The 17707-nt window shown below is 43.2% G+C and overlaps 1 protein-coding gene across 6 annotated transcripts in view; it reads left to right on the top strand.

The window, feature by feature from the left end:
• Positions 1 to 17707, top strand: part of FAM219A (family with sequence similarity 219 member A) — a 97322-nt gene that overhangs the window by 40029 nt on the left and 39586 nt on the right. For 5 of the 6 annotated variants that reach the window (XR_009961119.1, XM_062599037.1, XM_062599035.1 and 2 more), the window contains exon 2: positions 12904 to 13003. Coding sequence is in view for 5 of the 6 variants with exons in the window: in XM_062599037.1 (XP_062455021.1) it covers positions 12904 to 13003 (100 nt within the window). In the remaining variant the exon portion in view is untranslated. Of the gene's footprint in view, positions 1 to 12903; positions 13004 to 16558; positions 16673 to 16809; positions 16882 to 16973; positions 17048 to 17707 lie in introns of those variants that run through there. The other variant, XM_062599038.1, reaches the window with a different exon arrangement.

Here is a 17707-nt window from a genome sequence, read left to right on the forward strand (position 1 = left end):
GTTTGAGCCCAAAGAGTACACACTTGACAAATTGGAAAATATCAAAATGAGCAGATTTGATCAGAGAGCAAAGGAGGCTAAAGAAACTGTCTACGGCTCGTAGCAGTCTGCCATCCGGCAGGGCCTTTGGGAGCCCGGTGCAGGGTTTTGGGCTTGGTTCACGTCTCTGTGACAGAAGGAAGAATGGCCCAGAGGGACCCGAGTGAGCAGCAAGAGCCAGAGAGCATGTGTCTGAGCCTGTCCCGGGGAGCTCGGATCATTGCAGTCACCCTTTCATCTCTGTACCCCATAAACGGCTTCCCCGAAGCGCAGGGTGAAGGTGATCCGATTTAGCTTTTTCTGCATGCAGTAAGCTTCCTTGACCTCCTATTCCCACCTCATGGGGAGTTTCCTCTCATGCTTGGCAATCTGGTGCATCTCTTCAAAGGCAGCCAGGGCCAGATGGCTTGATTTAGGCTGATGAAGGAACTGCCTTCAAAGGAGAACTGAGGCGGAAGCGGTTGGGCCTGATATCTCTTTCTGGTGCTGCTCATGGGAGGCTGAGCAGACAGGCTGCACCCAAATGCAGCCAGATGGAGACCAGCTCCACTGCAGGAAGAAAGCAAATTCTTTGAAAATGCTCGCTTCATACCATTAGATGGGACGTGGCTGCCTGTATTTCGAACAATTTCCACACAGCCAAGTTTATCTCAGTATTTGAGGTGTATTCTCATCTTTACTCCATTCACTGCATTGTGGGAAAGATGACAGCACTCAACTATCTTCTCAGGGGACACTAAGGAGCGTGGCAGGTATTGTATGTACTGCTGGATTTAACCCGAACGTGGTAAAATACTAGCCACGCTTGTCACTTCCTATCCACAGCGTCTGGCAGCACCACGACTGCCCAACACCTTGCCGAGCTGAGCCCCAGCTGGCTGCGCAGGGCTGCTGTCGTCTCCTGGCCCTCTGCGGCTAATAAACCGAAACGCTGCGATAACCGAGGGGAATAGAGGAGCAAGCTTAGCTTAACTGAGGGAGAAGATAAAAGCTGCTGCTTCCGGAAATAAAAAGGATTTTTCTTCAGGGATCTTCATTTTGCATTTTCTTTCAATACTGGGCGGAGGAGAATCATGTCTGGTCTTTGGAGACAAACTAGTTCATAAGCTGTTTTTATAAAATCAGCGTTTTCCCTTTAAGTCAGCTCCTGTGCCTTCATCTTGGCTTCCCTGATTAGTCACATAATGAGGGTATTTCTAATACAAACGTATCAAGGGAGAACTGAGCCAAACAGTATTTTATCAGAGGAGAATCTGTATCCCCTTGCATGCTAATTAGTCACCGAAACGCAGGCTTGGTGTGGGGGGAGGAGTGAGGTGAGCTGTGATTTTTAAAAGCTGGAATACTTTGTGCCCTCAGAATTTCTTGCACATGGTTTCAAAGCCTTGCCAAGGTGGAGTGCGATTTGAGCTTTGCCCTAGCCTTCACGTTCCTCGCCCCTCAGACATGTTTGCCGTGCTGCTGATTCTGCTGCTATTTGCAGGGTTATTTCTGTCACAAGCTTGGCTAAACAGAAACTCTCTCCTTATAAATATGGAAATCAGATGATTGAGCTCTCCATCTCTTGGGATAAGTTCAAAGCGTTGTGCTGAAGAGGAAGAGGCTGCTGAGCACTCTACTTGGGGCTTTATTTTCTGTATTTAGAGAGAGAAACCAGTAATGTTATTACTGGAATCCATCTCTGCAGAATGGGCAAGTAACCTCTCAGGCCATGTTCAAGGCAATGTGCTGAAGCTAGAGCCCAAGCTGAGCTTGGCAAGGTGAGGAGAAGAGTGGAGAGCATAATTGCCTGCATCATGCTCTCCTCTCAAAGGCCATTAGCGTTACCAGCCAAACCTCTCTCTGAACTCTTCAGCCTGGAGTAGTTGTTGTGAGGCAATGCTGCAAGGGTACAAAAGCTTGGGGAGAAGCATGGGCTGTGACCATGAAAACATATATATACACCTGGGTGATATGGCCAGATAGTAGCAGAGGATTACTTTGTTCCAGCAGAGCAAGCCAGCACTGCACAGCTTTCTCACTGTCCATGGTACAGTGCCCCACTCTGTCCAGGTTAATTGGTGTCCACCTCTGAGATCTCCACCTGTGTGTAGTGTGACAAACGTAGTTAGTGAGCCTTGGCCAACTGTTCCTCTTTTGGGTTGCATTGGAAGAGTCTGTATTTTTTTTAGTTTTGTTAAACATCATTGAATGCCACTGGGCATCTCTTATTCCTGAGAATACTCTTGAAATCTCCATCTAAGAGTGATGCTCCCTCAGGGCTTTGCTTAGATTACGCTTTACAATCTGTCTTCTTTCTTCTGTTTTCTCAGCATCTTCCTGGGGCAGAAGTGGCTTTGGTATTGGACAAATACACAAATATTTGCTCTTCCCTCCCACTTTCTAACTGCATTTGCTATGCAGCTTTCCCAGAGCACTGAGTCCTTAAGATTTCCATGTTGGTGACTTCTTTTTCTTGAGCCAGTTTTGTGCAAGTGGTTGAAAGAAGGCATGGTGATTCCTTGCTGAATGTCCTCACAAGATCCCTCCATGTCCTTGATTGTGAGAGCATGCCGAGTAAACTGGAGGCTTACTAACTCAGCTTGTCCAAACAGAACCTGCCCAAGATGCCTTGGGTTGAAGGGTGATGCGTCAAGCAAATGCAAAATAGATGTGCAGTGGAGAAGAAACCCTATGGTATGGAAATGAATCCAGAGACTAAAGAAAGGTTTTGTGCTTTTCATGTATTTCATTTTTATTCTGGAAGTGTCCGACATCAAGTTGATAGTTGACAGACAGCATTTTTAGTTGCATAGGTCTCCCTATTAACTTGAGATATCAGTCAGTGTACATGCAGAGCCAGACACACCGTTCTCAGAAAGACAGGGATTTACTAGAGAAGGGAAAGCTGAAGAATGATTACTGGAGGAGGACTGAATAGGAGGAGCAATCAGACAGCTCAGAAAAGTATCTAAGAGAATGGATAAAAGAGGCCAGAATATTCCATGTGCAAAAGGCAAGGCCTCATTCATCTTACGTGTATAGGAGTTGAACATGTCACAAATCAATTGCCCTTAAAAAAAGGTCCTGTTCCCTGGAAAAGTATAGGTGACTCCAAAGGTATGCTAGTAGTAACTGTGCCATTGCCACACCGATTGGAGCTCTTGGTCTGTTGAAAGGTATGGATGTGGGACTGTCCTGGCTTTTTCGTGCTATTGTTCTCACCGCCAGACACACTGAAAGCTTAGCAATGTAGGATTTTCTATGTTGGATCCAGTGCATGACCTATGAAAGTGGTTATCTAATCCCCAGGGCATTGGAGGGAACAGGAACTGGACAGTCATTTATATTGTGCTGAGACATTTTTGTCAGAATGCATCCTCTCTGCGGGACCTGCCATAGCCAGCCAACGTTTTCAGTGTTTCCTTCAGGCAAGCTTTGATCTCATCTATCATGTACAGCTGGAATAGCCGAGCTTTATGCAGGGAGGCCTGAGGCAAGAAATGCTCGGTATACCAGTACTGCACTGCTCATGGACATGGCATTATCAGCCGTAATGGCACCACTTATCTTGGCCTTTTCCAGCCTGTGTTTCTCTGGGTGTTTGCCATCCATGGGAAAGAATCATAGCTCCTCTCCTGCCATGCAGAGGAGTCTCTGATCGTCTTTGTTTCAGGTGGAAAATATGCTCTTTTAAAATAGTTTTGTTCTTGGTGATGCTCCTTTAAGAACTTAGAGTAGTAAGACGCGTTTGAAAGAAGCTCTAAAGACTAACCAAGGAGCATGAATTCGGCCACTAACAGATCCTTCTGTGGTCTGTCTTGGGCAGCCCTAGGGCCCCACAGAGCACTGGTGCTTTCTGTAGGATATGGCCAGAGCATGTAGCTGAGAGCCCAGACTCCTGTTCTTGCCTGTGCCTTCCACACTGTGACCTTGGGCTGACACTCCTTAACTTTTAATCATTTTTAAATCTCCTCCCTCATGAGCTGAGGTTTAAAGAACAGTTTTAAAGTTGTTTGGGAGGTTTTGAGAAGGATGCTGGTTTGGACACATACCAGTTGCTAAGCTGGCTCTTACTACAGCTTCATTGCTTTGAAGACCCATATGGCTCATGTTGGACCTCAGAACTATGGCAGTGTAATCAGGAGCAAAAGGAAAGGCCTGATGCCCTCACGTATGTACATCCTTTACAAGGAAGGAAATGTTTTGGTATTGAAGCATCCTGAAAACATACTTCAGTTAATGGCTGCTTTTAAATAGTTCCCATATGTCAGTCGCTGGGCTGCAGGCAGTGGGGACTGCAATGTGGCATTTCTCTGATTTGCAATGTTAATGATCCAATTTGAGTCTTGTAAAGTTAGCACAAGATATTCAACCTATGGCTGTGATAATAGTGATGGTGCTTATGTGCATGAGAAGAGCCTGGAGGGAAATACAGTGTTAAACATACTTAATCATGATTGAAAGGGAAGGACCAGGGGCTGCTTGTGTGGTTGGTTTCTCTGAGGGGAATCTAACAGGAATCATGTAATTACTCCTATTTTTTTTCCTTGTCCTTCAATGGCTTTCCCAAATTGTTTGTGTACTTACTGACTTGGCACTTCCTCTGTTATATTAGACTCCCAGGATTAAGCATACATGATCAGCTGAAAAAAAAAGAGAGAGAGAGAGAAAGATGCCCTCCCCAGCACCACAAATACCGTTTTGATTAGGAAAACGGACGTCTGAAACCTCTTGTTCTCTTTCTGCAGCTTATGCCTTTCTGTTGTTGCATTTTATTCAGCTTGAAAGGGAAGTCAGGTAGTCTCTTCACGGCCAGGGTTTCGAGGGAGCCTTTCAGCCCAAGCACTGCAGCACAGCGATGCGCGCCGACACTTCTGTTGTATACTTGCTTTAAACAAAGCAAAGAGCTGATGTCTGTTACCTTCCAGTGAATTAAGCTCCACCTTACAGGTATGCATGGTGGAATGTAATTTCAATGCTTTTGAATATACTCTTCAGTTCTGCTGCAATTCAATGAAGAAGACTTCAGGTTTTAACCGTGCAGCAATGTTAACGCTGCTGGCTTGTCAGTTGCTGAAAAACAGTGTCTTCAAATGCTGGTTTGACTTATAAATGGATCTGGTTCAAAACTTGGATCCTATAGTGGTTATTGCCGGCCTAATTTGTTACCATTAAATAAGATCTGTTCAGCAGCTGCTCGGAACAGGAAAAGAAAGCAGTGTTGTAACTGATGCACTGGCAGAGCTAGTAGAAAGTCAATAAACATTTGTTTATTGCTTTTTAAAACAGAGTCAGTGGCTTTCAATGTATTTCAGTGCATCATTCACTGTGTCACCAAAATGCCACTTATTTTCACTCAGGTAAAAGGTGGCGATGCTGAGATAAGCAGTTAGTGTTTTGAATCCAGCAGTATGCATGTGTTGATGCAAAGTCCAGACCATGGCTTCCTGGGAGCCTTTTGCTTTGATCACCTTGTGATTCTGGAGCTTTGTGAACATGTGAGACTTAGAAAAATGATGCTTCCTTCCTGCTTTAGCTGGCTGAGACAGAGGAGAAGGCCAGTCATGCTCCTTGAAAGTGCATAGGGAAGTCTAGGAAACCTCTTATTCCCAGGGTAAACTGGTATTGTGTGTAAATGGAGTCCTCTCCTCTGAAGATGGATGTGGGAGAGAGTGACTGGAGACATTGCAGATCATCCTGAGAGTAGATTGATAGAAAAGACTGGAGCCTGGGTGTCTATGATATCTGTTATCCCATCTGAGATGGGTCCTAGAAAAGCTGGCAGGGCAACAGCCTTGCAGGGTATTGCAGGGTGGCTTTCCCCAATCTGGATGGATTAGTGATAGGAAACTGTAGGCTTAGCACAGTGTCCTGGCATCAGTGTACCCCATCACTATTTGAAAGAATTTGCAGTCTTTCTCGGCTGAGAGCTGAGTACCAAAGTCCTTTCCCTGTGCTCAGGACAGACTCGGTGTGTGTGTTTGAGTGCCATAGCTCTGACTCCCTGAAAAACAGTGCTGGGGCATAAAAGGGATGTTTCATCCATGAGGGTTGTTCAGAAGCATAGCACTGCTGACTCCTAGGTCGGGGAGCATCATTTGCTTTGTCACCTGAATGTTGTCTGCTGTAAACCAGATAAACTACAGAACTTAAATGACCTCGAAGCCACTATAGATGACTATTTCCAGTCACTTCTGGCCTGCTAGTTGACTATCTAAGTGTGCAGGCATGTCATCTTACCAATTCCTCTAAGTAGTTTCTTTTCTCAAATCTGCTTTTGCATAAATACAATGTCTGCCTTTGCTTATGTTGTTTCTTGGAGAAATCAGGGTTACAGAAAGCTACCCCTACCATGCTGTTCTTCTTCTTCCTAACCAAGCATTTGATTTATGAGTTCTTCTACAATTTTATACTGAGCTTACTGGGCCTCTGATTTGACTCAGTAAGGCAGTTTGTATGTCCCTCTTTATTTAATATTTCATATACATGTGAAATTTCTCTAGAATTTGAGATTTTTTTCCAAAGCCCTACTTTAGAATCTGAATTCACAAAAGCATTATGAGTTCTTGAACCTTTTTCTATTATTTAAACCCATTTCACTAAGACTCAATTAGATCCTTGCTTCACACCTATTAAATATTCCACAAGAAAACAAACAAAAAAAATTCAAGCCAAAAACGAATCCGTGTCTTAAAATACATATATAAAAACTATGTACTGGACCATAGTTAGCTGGCAATAAAGATGAATCTACATCCAGAAAGGAAGGGATGAAGTAGAGTAATACTAACAAACAGAAGAAGATAGGAAGGAGGGTTGAATAGGGCCTGCTATGATCATAGACCCTATCACCTTGCCCCAAAAGCAGATCACCTTGCCCCAAAAGCAGATCACCTCTATTGACTTTATACCTGACAAATCTGTTCCTGCCCAGGGCTTAAAATCCTCTAGGAATAGGGATCCCACGGCTTCATCAGGCAATTTTGAGCACTTCTTCAGTCTTACTTCTGTACAATTTTCCCTAATATTTCCTTGCAACCTTGATGCAATTTAAGGTACTCATTTCTTGTTCTCTTAATCAGAAATGTGAAAGGAAACTTGCTCCTGTTTTCTTGGTGGCAGCCTTTTCTATATCTGAAGACAGCTGCTACATTCCTTCTTAGTTCCCTGATGGTCATAACTTCCAGCTTTTATCCATAGGGGAGCTGAAGGGATCACAGCTTGAAATATGGGCTCCAAAATGTATGTTTAAGCTGGAGCCTGGGGGTGTGAAGCAGACTATGGGAGAGTGTTTTGTGAGGTTTGCAGGTTAGACTCCTGCCTGACATCCCCCTCTGACACTTTCGTTTCTCTTGCAAAACATGTCACTACGGACCGTTGTTCAACGTGATGCACTAGAAATCTCGTATCCTTTGTGCCTCTCCTTTTATGCTGTTTTCCACACTGACTATGTATGTTTTGGTTCCCAATGTTTTTTTGAACACTCCGTACTTTTAGATATCTAATGTTTATACTGTACTGATACTTAGAGACTGCAGAGGCCTGTTGTCCAAAGTGCTATATGATTGTGCTTATAAAAACCCGCCTATGCACATCAAGTTCCTTCCCCAGAAAGCCTATTTTCAGAATAACCTAGTGTGATACAGTTCGAGGCAGGGTGAATGTGCATATGGCATATCATTTTTCTGTACTTGGGGCAAAGAGGCTGAAAGCATAAGTATTTCTTAGCAAGAAAAATTTCCTATCCCAGGAGTCTGGAATGACAACACAAGAATGACAGAAACCTCTCGGTGACCTGAATGTACCCGCTGTATTTGGGATACGTGTGGTTTCTCCCTTGTTATGCTGTTCACCAAATCAGAGACTCATACACAGAACACTTACCAAGTTTTCAAACATGATGTTTGACTTGAAAAATAAGCAAAACACTCAAGCCTGTCCTTTCTTATTAGCATTTGTCTGCAGCATGTGACGCACATGGGCAGCCTTGGAGAGCAGGAGCCTGCTGGACTGTGAGCGCTTGCTGGGGGCTATTGCACATGCACTGACAACAGGGCTCCCAGGGTCTTTAAGCTGAGCATCAGAGGAGAGCAAGCACATCATCAGCTGGTGCTGGGGGAAGACAAAGTAATGAGCATTTGACTTGTAATGATGCAGCTCCTGATAATCAGGCCAATGCATCTGAACTGTATGGAGAAGTGGTGGGTAAAGCCCTATATTTTAGGTCTTTCCTTGAGATCTGAGGGTAAGGACAATCTTCTCCCTCTGCCTTATTGAAAAACAGAGCTACTTTGATGGTCACAATTTGTCATAGAGAGCATAAGAGTGAGCATTTTTTCTGTGGCTATAAATGTATGTGACTGATCTTGAGGACTGGGAAGAGTGGGCAGATGGAGACATCTGTTTTCAGTTGTACTTAAGGTGCAGCTGAAAGCCACAGACTGCATGTGCCAGTTCTCTTCCTCATGCACAGGGGTCCTGGGGCAGTTACAGGGTAGAAGGCAAAGGGCTGTTAAGCTCGCAGGATGTCAGAGGACTGTGAAGGAAAGGTAAGGAAGTTGCTTTTTTAGAGATGCTGTATGGGTGGTGGTGTTGCTAAAGCCCAGCTCCATTGCTGAGGGTAAAATGCTGCCCATTTGCCAGTTGTTTTGGGGTTATTGCTCGCCTTAGTCAATGTGGGCCTTTGGGAAAGGCAGATGGTGATAACAGTAAAAAGACTATTGGCCTAGTGCATTACGGCAAATCTTATATTTCTGGCCAAGTACTGCAAAAAGGGAAGAGGGAAAAAGTGGGAAAAGAAGAAAAACCCACCAAGTTTAAATCAAGAGATCCCTTAACTCTTGATTTAAGTTTAAAGGTTTTGACTTCTCCCTGTGCCCTTCCACACCAGGGGTTCACACTATTTGTGCTCCATGAAGGCTTACTGGAACTAATTTCTGATGTTCAGAAAAGACAAGTTTTTGAACGGTAGGACATTGGGTAGGACACAGTAGGACACTGCTGTACCTAGCAGGAGGGCAGAGTTTTCAAGGTCCATTGTGTCAAGCCTGTAGAATATGCCAAACTAATCAGGAACTGCCCTGCCGTTTGGATGCACTGGTTGTCCATGCCCTGTTAAGCTGTGAGCCTGCAGGGAGAAAGCTTTGATTAAACTCTGGCCCCAGCCAAACGTTTTCACTGTGCCCTGATTGAAAGTGTTTTTTCCCTAGGAACGAAGACGTAAGGAAGGCTCAGGAACAGAAAAACCTAAAATATATTAAATTCCCGGAGCAATTTAGAGCCCCTGCAGCTGCAGCTCAGTGCTTGCCTTTTGATTGGGAGTGTTGTGTTCCACCTAGTGAGCAGAGACAAATCACATCATCGCCTGGGACTAGTCACACCGCATAGCTGTAATTTTGACATTGGGGTCTCAGCTGAATGCCTCAGTCTAGGGAGGCTTGTAAAAAATAAAATCACAAAGTAAACTGTAATAGCAAAAGCACGTGGTGAAATCTCAGTGTGCTCATAGGCATTCACAAGCGAAAGGCTAATTAGTCAAGTCAGTTGTTCTCTGCGTAGATCAGATATATATAGCGAAATGCACGCATTCTGTAGACAAAAAAGTGAAGTGTGTTCATTCAAAGAGGCAATTGCAGCCAAACTACCGTGGGAATTCTGTCTTTCTCGCAGTCAGGGTTGTTACTATGGAGTTTTGTGCATTGCTGCAGAACGTATAGGAAGTAATGGATAGGAAATATGACAGGGCCTCAGCACTCACAGGCCGGGGTAGATCCACTCTAGCATTAGGGAAGCTGTCTCTGGCCCTGCTCAGTTTTCCTTTTACTTCCATTTTAAGCTTCAGAGGGAGAGGGCCTGGCCTGTGCACTGCCACGATGGTAGCTCAGACTCTGCAGTTCCTTTGTGATCCCTTTGCGTTAGTAATACGGGTGCTGCGAGGCAGCAGCGTGTTCCTGCCGGAGTCTGCTATCGAGGTGCTGTTCACAGAGCTGAGGTGGAAAAGTGTCATTCCAAACCTTAGAAATGAATTCCTGGTGTAAAGTAGCTTTGTTATGGGCTCTGCTGCTGTTTCCTTCATCACTCCAGCCTTCCCTGATGTCTGAGTCTCCTCTGTGGTTGAGGTACGGCTCCAGTTGAGTAGAGCAAGTCTAAAACCAGAGTCCAGATCCTCAGAGGCATTCAAGAACATTCTCCCCACTCCCGTTTTCCATGCAAACTGATGTCCAATATATCTGGCAGATTACCCACAAGAAGATACTACTCTGCCAGCACATCAGTTTTTGAGCAAAGTAAGAGCTGTTTTCAATTTAAAGGGATTTAAGCACAAACAATTTAAATGTGAGCTAGTCCGGGGGGGCAGGCCCCCTCCTAGCCAGGTGAAATGCTGGCTGTGGGCTCCCTCCATGTGGGAGCTCGCAGATCAGAGTGCCTGACCATGCAGGCAAGGAAGGCAGTATGCAGCCATTGCATCCTGTCCTTTACTCCCATGCCCTTCTGCAGCCTGCACACCGCAGATTGTGACTCCAAGAGCTTGCAAGGATGCATCCAGCTCTTGGAGTCATGCCCTTTAAAAACAGCTGTATCCTACCTTTTCCCAAAGCATGAGAGAAAAGATACTCGTGCTGGAAGCCTGAACCCACTCAGTGAAGTTCTGGGATGGCTGAGAAACCGCTATCCTTCGTTCACTTTGACCGTTCCCAGGAACATCCTTTCATGCAGCCTGGATTCTGGTACAGCCCTTTCAACTGGTTGTATTTGAGAGACTGATGTTACAAAGATACTGAGAGAACCAGCCTTTAACTAAGATCATAAGAGGTTGACACCAAAAATAAAATTGCCCATTTCAGTTCAGATTAAAGGTCTCGCCTACCTCAGTGTCCTAGCTCCAAGAGGTCAAGAACAGGGTGAAGCTGTAGTGCTGCCTTCCAGTTCACTCTCCAGCCTCCAGGGATGGATGGCTCAGGGGCTGCCCGTGCCAGAAGCAGTGCTTTTGTATTTAATAGCCCTTGGTGGATATTTCTTCCATTCATTCATCTCACCCTTTCCCAAAGCCCTTTTAGCATCCACAGTACTACATCATCTGTTGTAGGCAGAAGTACAGTGTTGGTTTCCAGCTGCTGCTGTGTTAATTGCCACTTGATAATGCCATCGCGGTCTTATGTTGTAGAAAAGAAAGGTGAGCTGATCCTCTTTCACATCGGCATCGCTCTCAGGATTATTTAGATTTCTCTCAGATCCCCTATCAACTGTCTCTTCCTAGCTGAAGGGTCCTAGTCTTAGTTGGTTATCTGATGGAAGACACTGCACATTTTTGATTATCCTGGGCCTCTGTTCTGAGCCAAAATGCCCAAAAAAGTGTATTGCTCTTAGGTTGGCAGGAGGGTGGGAAGTACTGAAGATGGAGGCACACCTCTGTGTACGCAGTGCTGTTAGGAAGTTTTCAGCATGACCTCTGCTCCTTTCCTGGTTTCTGACTTGTTTCACTGCTGTTGAGCACTGAGCGGATGTTTTCATAGAATTATCTGCCGTAATCTAAATCTCTTCTTTGAGTGATAGTAGCTGGTAGAGCTCCTCATTTTCATATGTAAAGTGGAAATTGTTTTTTTTTCCTGTGTACCACACTTTTATCTTCATTTAATTTCAACTGCTGTGTTATTACCCGGTTGTTCAGTGTTATTAAAGATTTGATATTCTTCATAAAAGTAGAACTTTTATCTTAAAATTCACGTGATTCATCATTTATGCCTAATTGTGTTCTCGTGGAGACTGCCTTATTTTTTTTGCAACCTGCTCAAACCTTTTCCCCATGTTATTAAACAACTACCACATTCCTCGCATGGAGGAGATACCTGCATTAAGGAGAAGAAATCCTGTGTGGTTAGAAGTTATTTATTTTTTATCATTGAATGTAAAATCTTGTAAGCATCATCCTTTTTAAGTACTATCAAAAAAAAGCCATCTGGAGAATTCAAAGGAACAGAGTTGCAGTAAAACATTATCACCCTACACATGTTATTTGACCAGTTTCTATGAAAAGAGAGCCTAATTTGAAAATCATATTTTATTTCATAAGCACAGTGTATTGTAAAGAGCTAATGTGCGCTGCAAAGAAAAGGCACTGGGGAGGAAGGGACAGTAGCTCACCGAGTGATTTTTTTTTTTTGCTGAGATTAGCAATTCAGAGGGAGACTGTAGCACAGGGCACAGCAATACTTGGATTAGACTGGCTGCAAGTAGGCCTGCTGGAGCAGACTTTGTGTTTTGGGAGCTTTTGTTTTAGGAAGGATTTCAGTGCTTGTGTAAGGTGCTGTGTTGACAGATACTGAAATTAATATTCTCAGTTAGCCACAAAGTAGGTTCAGCATGGGAAGTACAAGGGAAGTACAAACTTCCTCAGTCTTCCCCACGAGGGACCAGAGGTTGAATTCTCTTACTCACTCGGTCTATGTTCCTTCTGAGCTGGACTTTCACACAGCTAGTAAGAGCTTTCTAGTTTTAATCATAAGGTGGACTGGTCCACTTGGAACTGGGCTGAAACTGTAAATGCATTTCATATCAACAGACCAAATAGTCACTGCATGAAAATGATTTTGGACTACTGCCAGCCCAGGTTGAATTTGAACTGGTGACCCTCCTCCATATTATATTCCCAGTATCATTCATCATGTAAGTCTAATGTTGAAAGCTGACATTTCCAGAGGTATTTTGAACATACACAATGTGACTTCCAAAAATCTATTTTCTGCCCCTAGATATCAGTCATTTGAAACACAAACTGTTCCCTGCAAATGCAGGTGGGTACACCCCTGACAGCCAGTTAGAAAAACAACTGCTTAACTCTTTTAGCTAAACCCTTCTGTTTTGTTCTGTTTTCTTTCTTAACAGGATCCAACAGCTGCATCTATTTCGGACAGAGATTGTGATACGAGAGAGGGAGAGACTGTAGCCATGAACTATAAGCCGTCCCCACTTCAAGTAAAATTAGGTGAGTCTTTGTTGATGGAAAATGAAAATACTGTTTCCAGGGTTTGAGGTATGATATGGTACTGGCACAATCGTATGCAGATCTCCATTGTTACGGCTGAGCATGCTAGCTCAGCTCAAACAACTCACAGAGCAATTTATCAGTTACCCTGTTACATATAGTGTGATCCTGCTGCTCGGAGAACCAGTCTACAATCATTCAAGGGCCTTGTATTTTGAGACAGGGTGGGGACCCTCCTTTGAAAGGAAGGCATAGTGTTTTGCCTCTACAGATTCTTACCAAGATAAGATCAAGGCTTGGTGAAGGTAATGTATAGAGACTGTAAAAAAGAAGAGAAGACAGGATAACTGTGAGAAAAGGAAAAGGATCAGAGCCTCAGATTGTGACCAGGAAAATATGGAACTGTTTTACTGTGAGGTAGAGGTGTACTGCACCTCATAAAAATACTCATGCTCTACTTCAGTAGTTGTGAAGTTCTGTAAGCGGAATGATTGTGTTAGCACAATAAACTACTTTCTCACAAGGCTAATTCTTCCAGGAGGATGGCAATCCACACTATTCTGCTTCCAAAATTTGAGCCAGTGTTGTACCACACAGACTCGAGAACCTGACAAAAATTAGATCAAAGGAATAGCGTGATTTTTGCTCAGATCATGGATAAGATGGGAATCTAAGCCTGGAAGATTTTTGAGCAGGAAGCAGTCTCCTAGTTATCCTCCACATCAGAACAAAAGACATTGATAGGACACTGCTGGAACTGTTTGAGGGTGACTATGCCATGTTGGGGAAGGCTCTGAAAGAAGTGGATGCTCAGGTGTTCAGTGGAGTAGTTCTAGCCCTACAGAATGAGTGACAGTGAAGGTCAGCAGACAGCTAATGTTACAGCAAGATTTCGGGAAAGTCTGAGCACTGGCATATGATAATGAAAAAATTTTCTCAGGAGACTTGTTTTACCCAAGGACATGCAGCACTACTGCAAATGCTGGTGTTGGCCTCATTGATAAGAGGAGCCTTAAAGAAACACCAGAAAAAGATTAGGAAGCACTTGTGTAATCTCAAAGCTTTGCCTGAGTACATGGGAGCAGAATAATCAGGCAATTGTGGACATGGCAGTGCGTAAAGCAATATCACAGAGTAGACCCATGATCAGCAAAAGAAAAGACAGCATTAGCTGAAGCAAGGTATTGGTGAAACAGTGACTAGGGAGGAAAAGATGAAAAGTTGGATATGCAAATGTAGCAGGATTATGGAAGAGCTTGAACTACTGATCCAGGATATGAACGAGTGAATTAGAACAGTGTATCTGTCCTGCAGTAGCAATCATGAGTACTCTAAAGCCAGTAGCTGCTGTTCAGGAAAAGGCAGAATGTAGCAATATGTTTTAATGATGGCACAACTCAAGATTTTGGTAAAAGATTACCACTGCAGGCATGCCATATGCCACCAGAATCCTATTCTGCTGCCAAGACCATCCTGTTATTATTAGAAAAATAATTACTACTGCAGTAGTTGTTACGTCAGGAAATGGGTTGGAGAACAACTGATACTGTTATTGGTACATCTGAGATATTCCTGCACTTCCAGTCAATAAAAATACCCAGCAGAGATTCACTGAGTGACAGGAAATGAAGTTGTTTTAGACTTGGTGTTAGTAAGTCATGAGGACATTATAGCAGAGCTGATAATAGGAAATAGCTTTAGCTTCGTGGATAACAAGTTCATTTCATGCAAAATAAATGAAAAGATTTAAAGTAGACCTGCAACAAACTTCAGAAGGAAAACTTTTGTAAACCAACTGCTTAAGCAAAGGCAAGTGAATTGAGGAGCCCAGGAACTCAAACACATTAGGCAGTGTTAAAGGAGAAAGTATCAGATGAAGGGGGATTACTGATGAAGTTTCCAAACAGCCACTCTTGTGACTAATCTTATTTATATGTTCATTAACTTTGGCACAAAAAAACAGGACTAAGAAAATTTACTCATAACATATTTGGGAGGCCTCAGTGCACCAAAGAATCAGAAATTTTGTAGAGAAAGAACATTAAATCTGTAATAATAGAAATGATAAAAAATTGATAGGAGAAAATTAATCTGTTGTAAACTGGGACTTTACCAATTAGAAAGGACTAAGGAGAAGGAAGGCCTGATACATTAGTTGATTGAAGGATAACTAATTATTAAAATGAACTAATACATGAAATTATGTCATAGTCACACTTCTGCAGAGTTTACCAGCTTTTTCCAAACATTAGATATAACAGAATGATTATTCTTTCTGCCAGAACTTCTGCATACCCACATAGGGAAATTTTGATTCCATTTGGCCACTGCTGCATGCTGTTATCCACCAGTAAAGAGGCAAAAGGAGGTGTAAGAGTCAACTTTTTCATGTATCATTGACATTGTGAAAGGCCAAGGTAGGATATTTGCAGTGGTATGTAACAGTTCCCTTTCTTGAGTTCCACTAAGAGAAATTCAAAGTGAACTAGCTATAGAAAAGGGCTATAGATGACCAGGACAGTGGAGAAAGACTGTCATACGAAAACTAAAACAGGCTGGCTTGTTGAGCCTGGTAAAACCAAGATTGAGAAAGGATCTGCTTATCCTGTATAAATCCATCGAGAATAAACACTAGGGACAAAAAAAAATGTTTGAGCTAACAGAGAATGTCAGCACTGGAACAGTTGGTCGTAAATTGGTAAGGAATACATTTTGTCTGGAAATTAAAGTATTCTTAACCATGAAAGCAGGGACAGCCTGGACAGGCTTCTTTGAGGAACAACAAATCTAGAAAATCCCCAAAACTCCTGTCGAGTTTGAACTCCATAGGAATAAAAAAGGAGGCTATGATCTTGCTGCCTGCCAGGACTTCCTTTCTAACTAGTGCTCATACACAATGAATATTCAGTGCTGACAACAATATACTTACAAAGGCAGTAGCGGCCTATTTAAGGGCAATTATCCGACAAGGCTGATGAGCATGTTCCTGCGCTAACTCCAGAGAGAAGTCAAACACCTCACTCAGGCAGAGGATATAGTGTACCTCTTTAATTATGTGAACACATATCCAGTGGCGTTTGGATCAACTTTCTACTCTTTGGCATATCAAGGTGAGTTCTAAGTTACCTGGGGCAAAGTGAGACTACTTGTATTGTCTCCAGCTGGTGGAACATGTCTTTAATCACATCAGCTCCTGCTGCTTTTTTTCTTAAAATCTGCCCAACGTATAGAATTTTCAAGCAGTTTAATGGCTTGCATCTCTCTGTTCTGGCTGCTGTTCATCCAACTCATCTTTTGTCTCTTTTTCATTAAACTCATCAGGATGTGGATTGTCCTGTAATCTCTTTAAGCCTAGACAAAGCTAAGGTACTACATAAATGTTTAATAGCTTAATTGGCAGAGCCACTGCTGGGGTTGTTAGCAACTAGGATTCTAATCCTATTGCAAGTTTTCTGTATGGATACTGGCATTTTTCACTGTTAAATCAGAATCAATTGTTCAGATGTCAAATGCTCTGATGGAAGGTTGATAAATGTCATTTTTTTCTCTCTGAAGGTTCATATATAAATCTGTCATATGTGCTTGCTGGAAGCTTGGTTCAAATGAGCTCAATTAAATGCCATCCCAGCTTGAATACAGCTTTTACTTCCAGAGCCCGCAGTGATGGAGGTGTGATAGAAAGTGCGTGCTCTGCTCCCTACATTGGACACAGACTTATTCTGCCATTTAAATGTCCTTTCTATGTTTGTTTCTTCTCCTTTGTCGTAAATACATTTCTGTATCGCTGCCATATGTTTGCCTGAGAGTCCATTTGATACAAGGAAAACTTCACAGGTGCCCTCTGTTTCTAGTGTCTTCGCAAAGATTAGACCTGATCTGTAAGTGGAATAATAAAACAGCTTGCTGCTGCCGGCACATGGGAAAGAACCTTATATCAAGGACAAATAATATCTCCTTGTGGTTCCTGTAGGTCATCATCTCAAGCCCTTGCTGGAATTCTAGGCTTGACCATGCTTCTTTCTTACTTGAAACTCACTGGATGGAGGATCTGGCCAGTGCCATGAGGGACTAGGTGTCTGTTCATGCTTATGACATATCTCCAACACATCCTTATTAGAAGGCATATCCAGATGGAGTACATACCACAAGGCTTTTGAAAGCAAAAGAGAGTTGTGATAAGGAAAGAGAGAGAAACAGAAAATTTTGAAAGTTTTAATCTCAGAGGCTTCATATCCACTGGAATGCAGCAGATCCCCATGGGATCCCCAGGAGATGATGTATTATTTTAATGAAGTTTGTACCACCTGTTTTTCTACTTTATATTTTTAATTTCACTTCTCTGCATTGAAATCCACCCCCCAGACAGTCTGTCCTAGCTAGCCGTCAATGATGAGACAGTTTATGTTAAAACAAAATTGGAAATGTGGCAATTAATTGGACTGTTGCAGGACAGACCACAGTGGTGATGAGGCAGTGGCATCTTCATCCAGAGTATCCACCACACTTAGGATGAGGGCAGTAAATCTGTCCCCTGCCCCATCAGCAGGTGAACGTAAGAGAGAGTGAGAGGGAGACTCGTAAGAGCCTTTATCCCTCCAAGACATCTCTGTTTCTTTCCCTTACCCGGTGGCTGTGATTGGCGTGCAGGCTGTCTTATACACTGGCTTTCACATGCTGCCAGTTAGGTGTGTTCACTTCCAAGCA

The sequence above is a fragment of the Rhea pennata genome, chromosome Z (assembly GCF_028389875.1).
Source record: "Rhea pennata isolate bPtePen1 chromosome Z, bPtePen1.pri, whole genome shotgun sequence".
Lineage (NCBI taxonomy): Eukaryota > Metazoa > Chordata > Aves > Rheiformes > Rheidae > Rhea > Rhea pennata.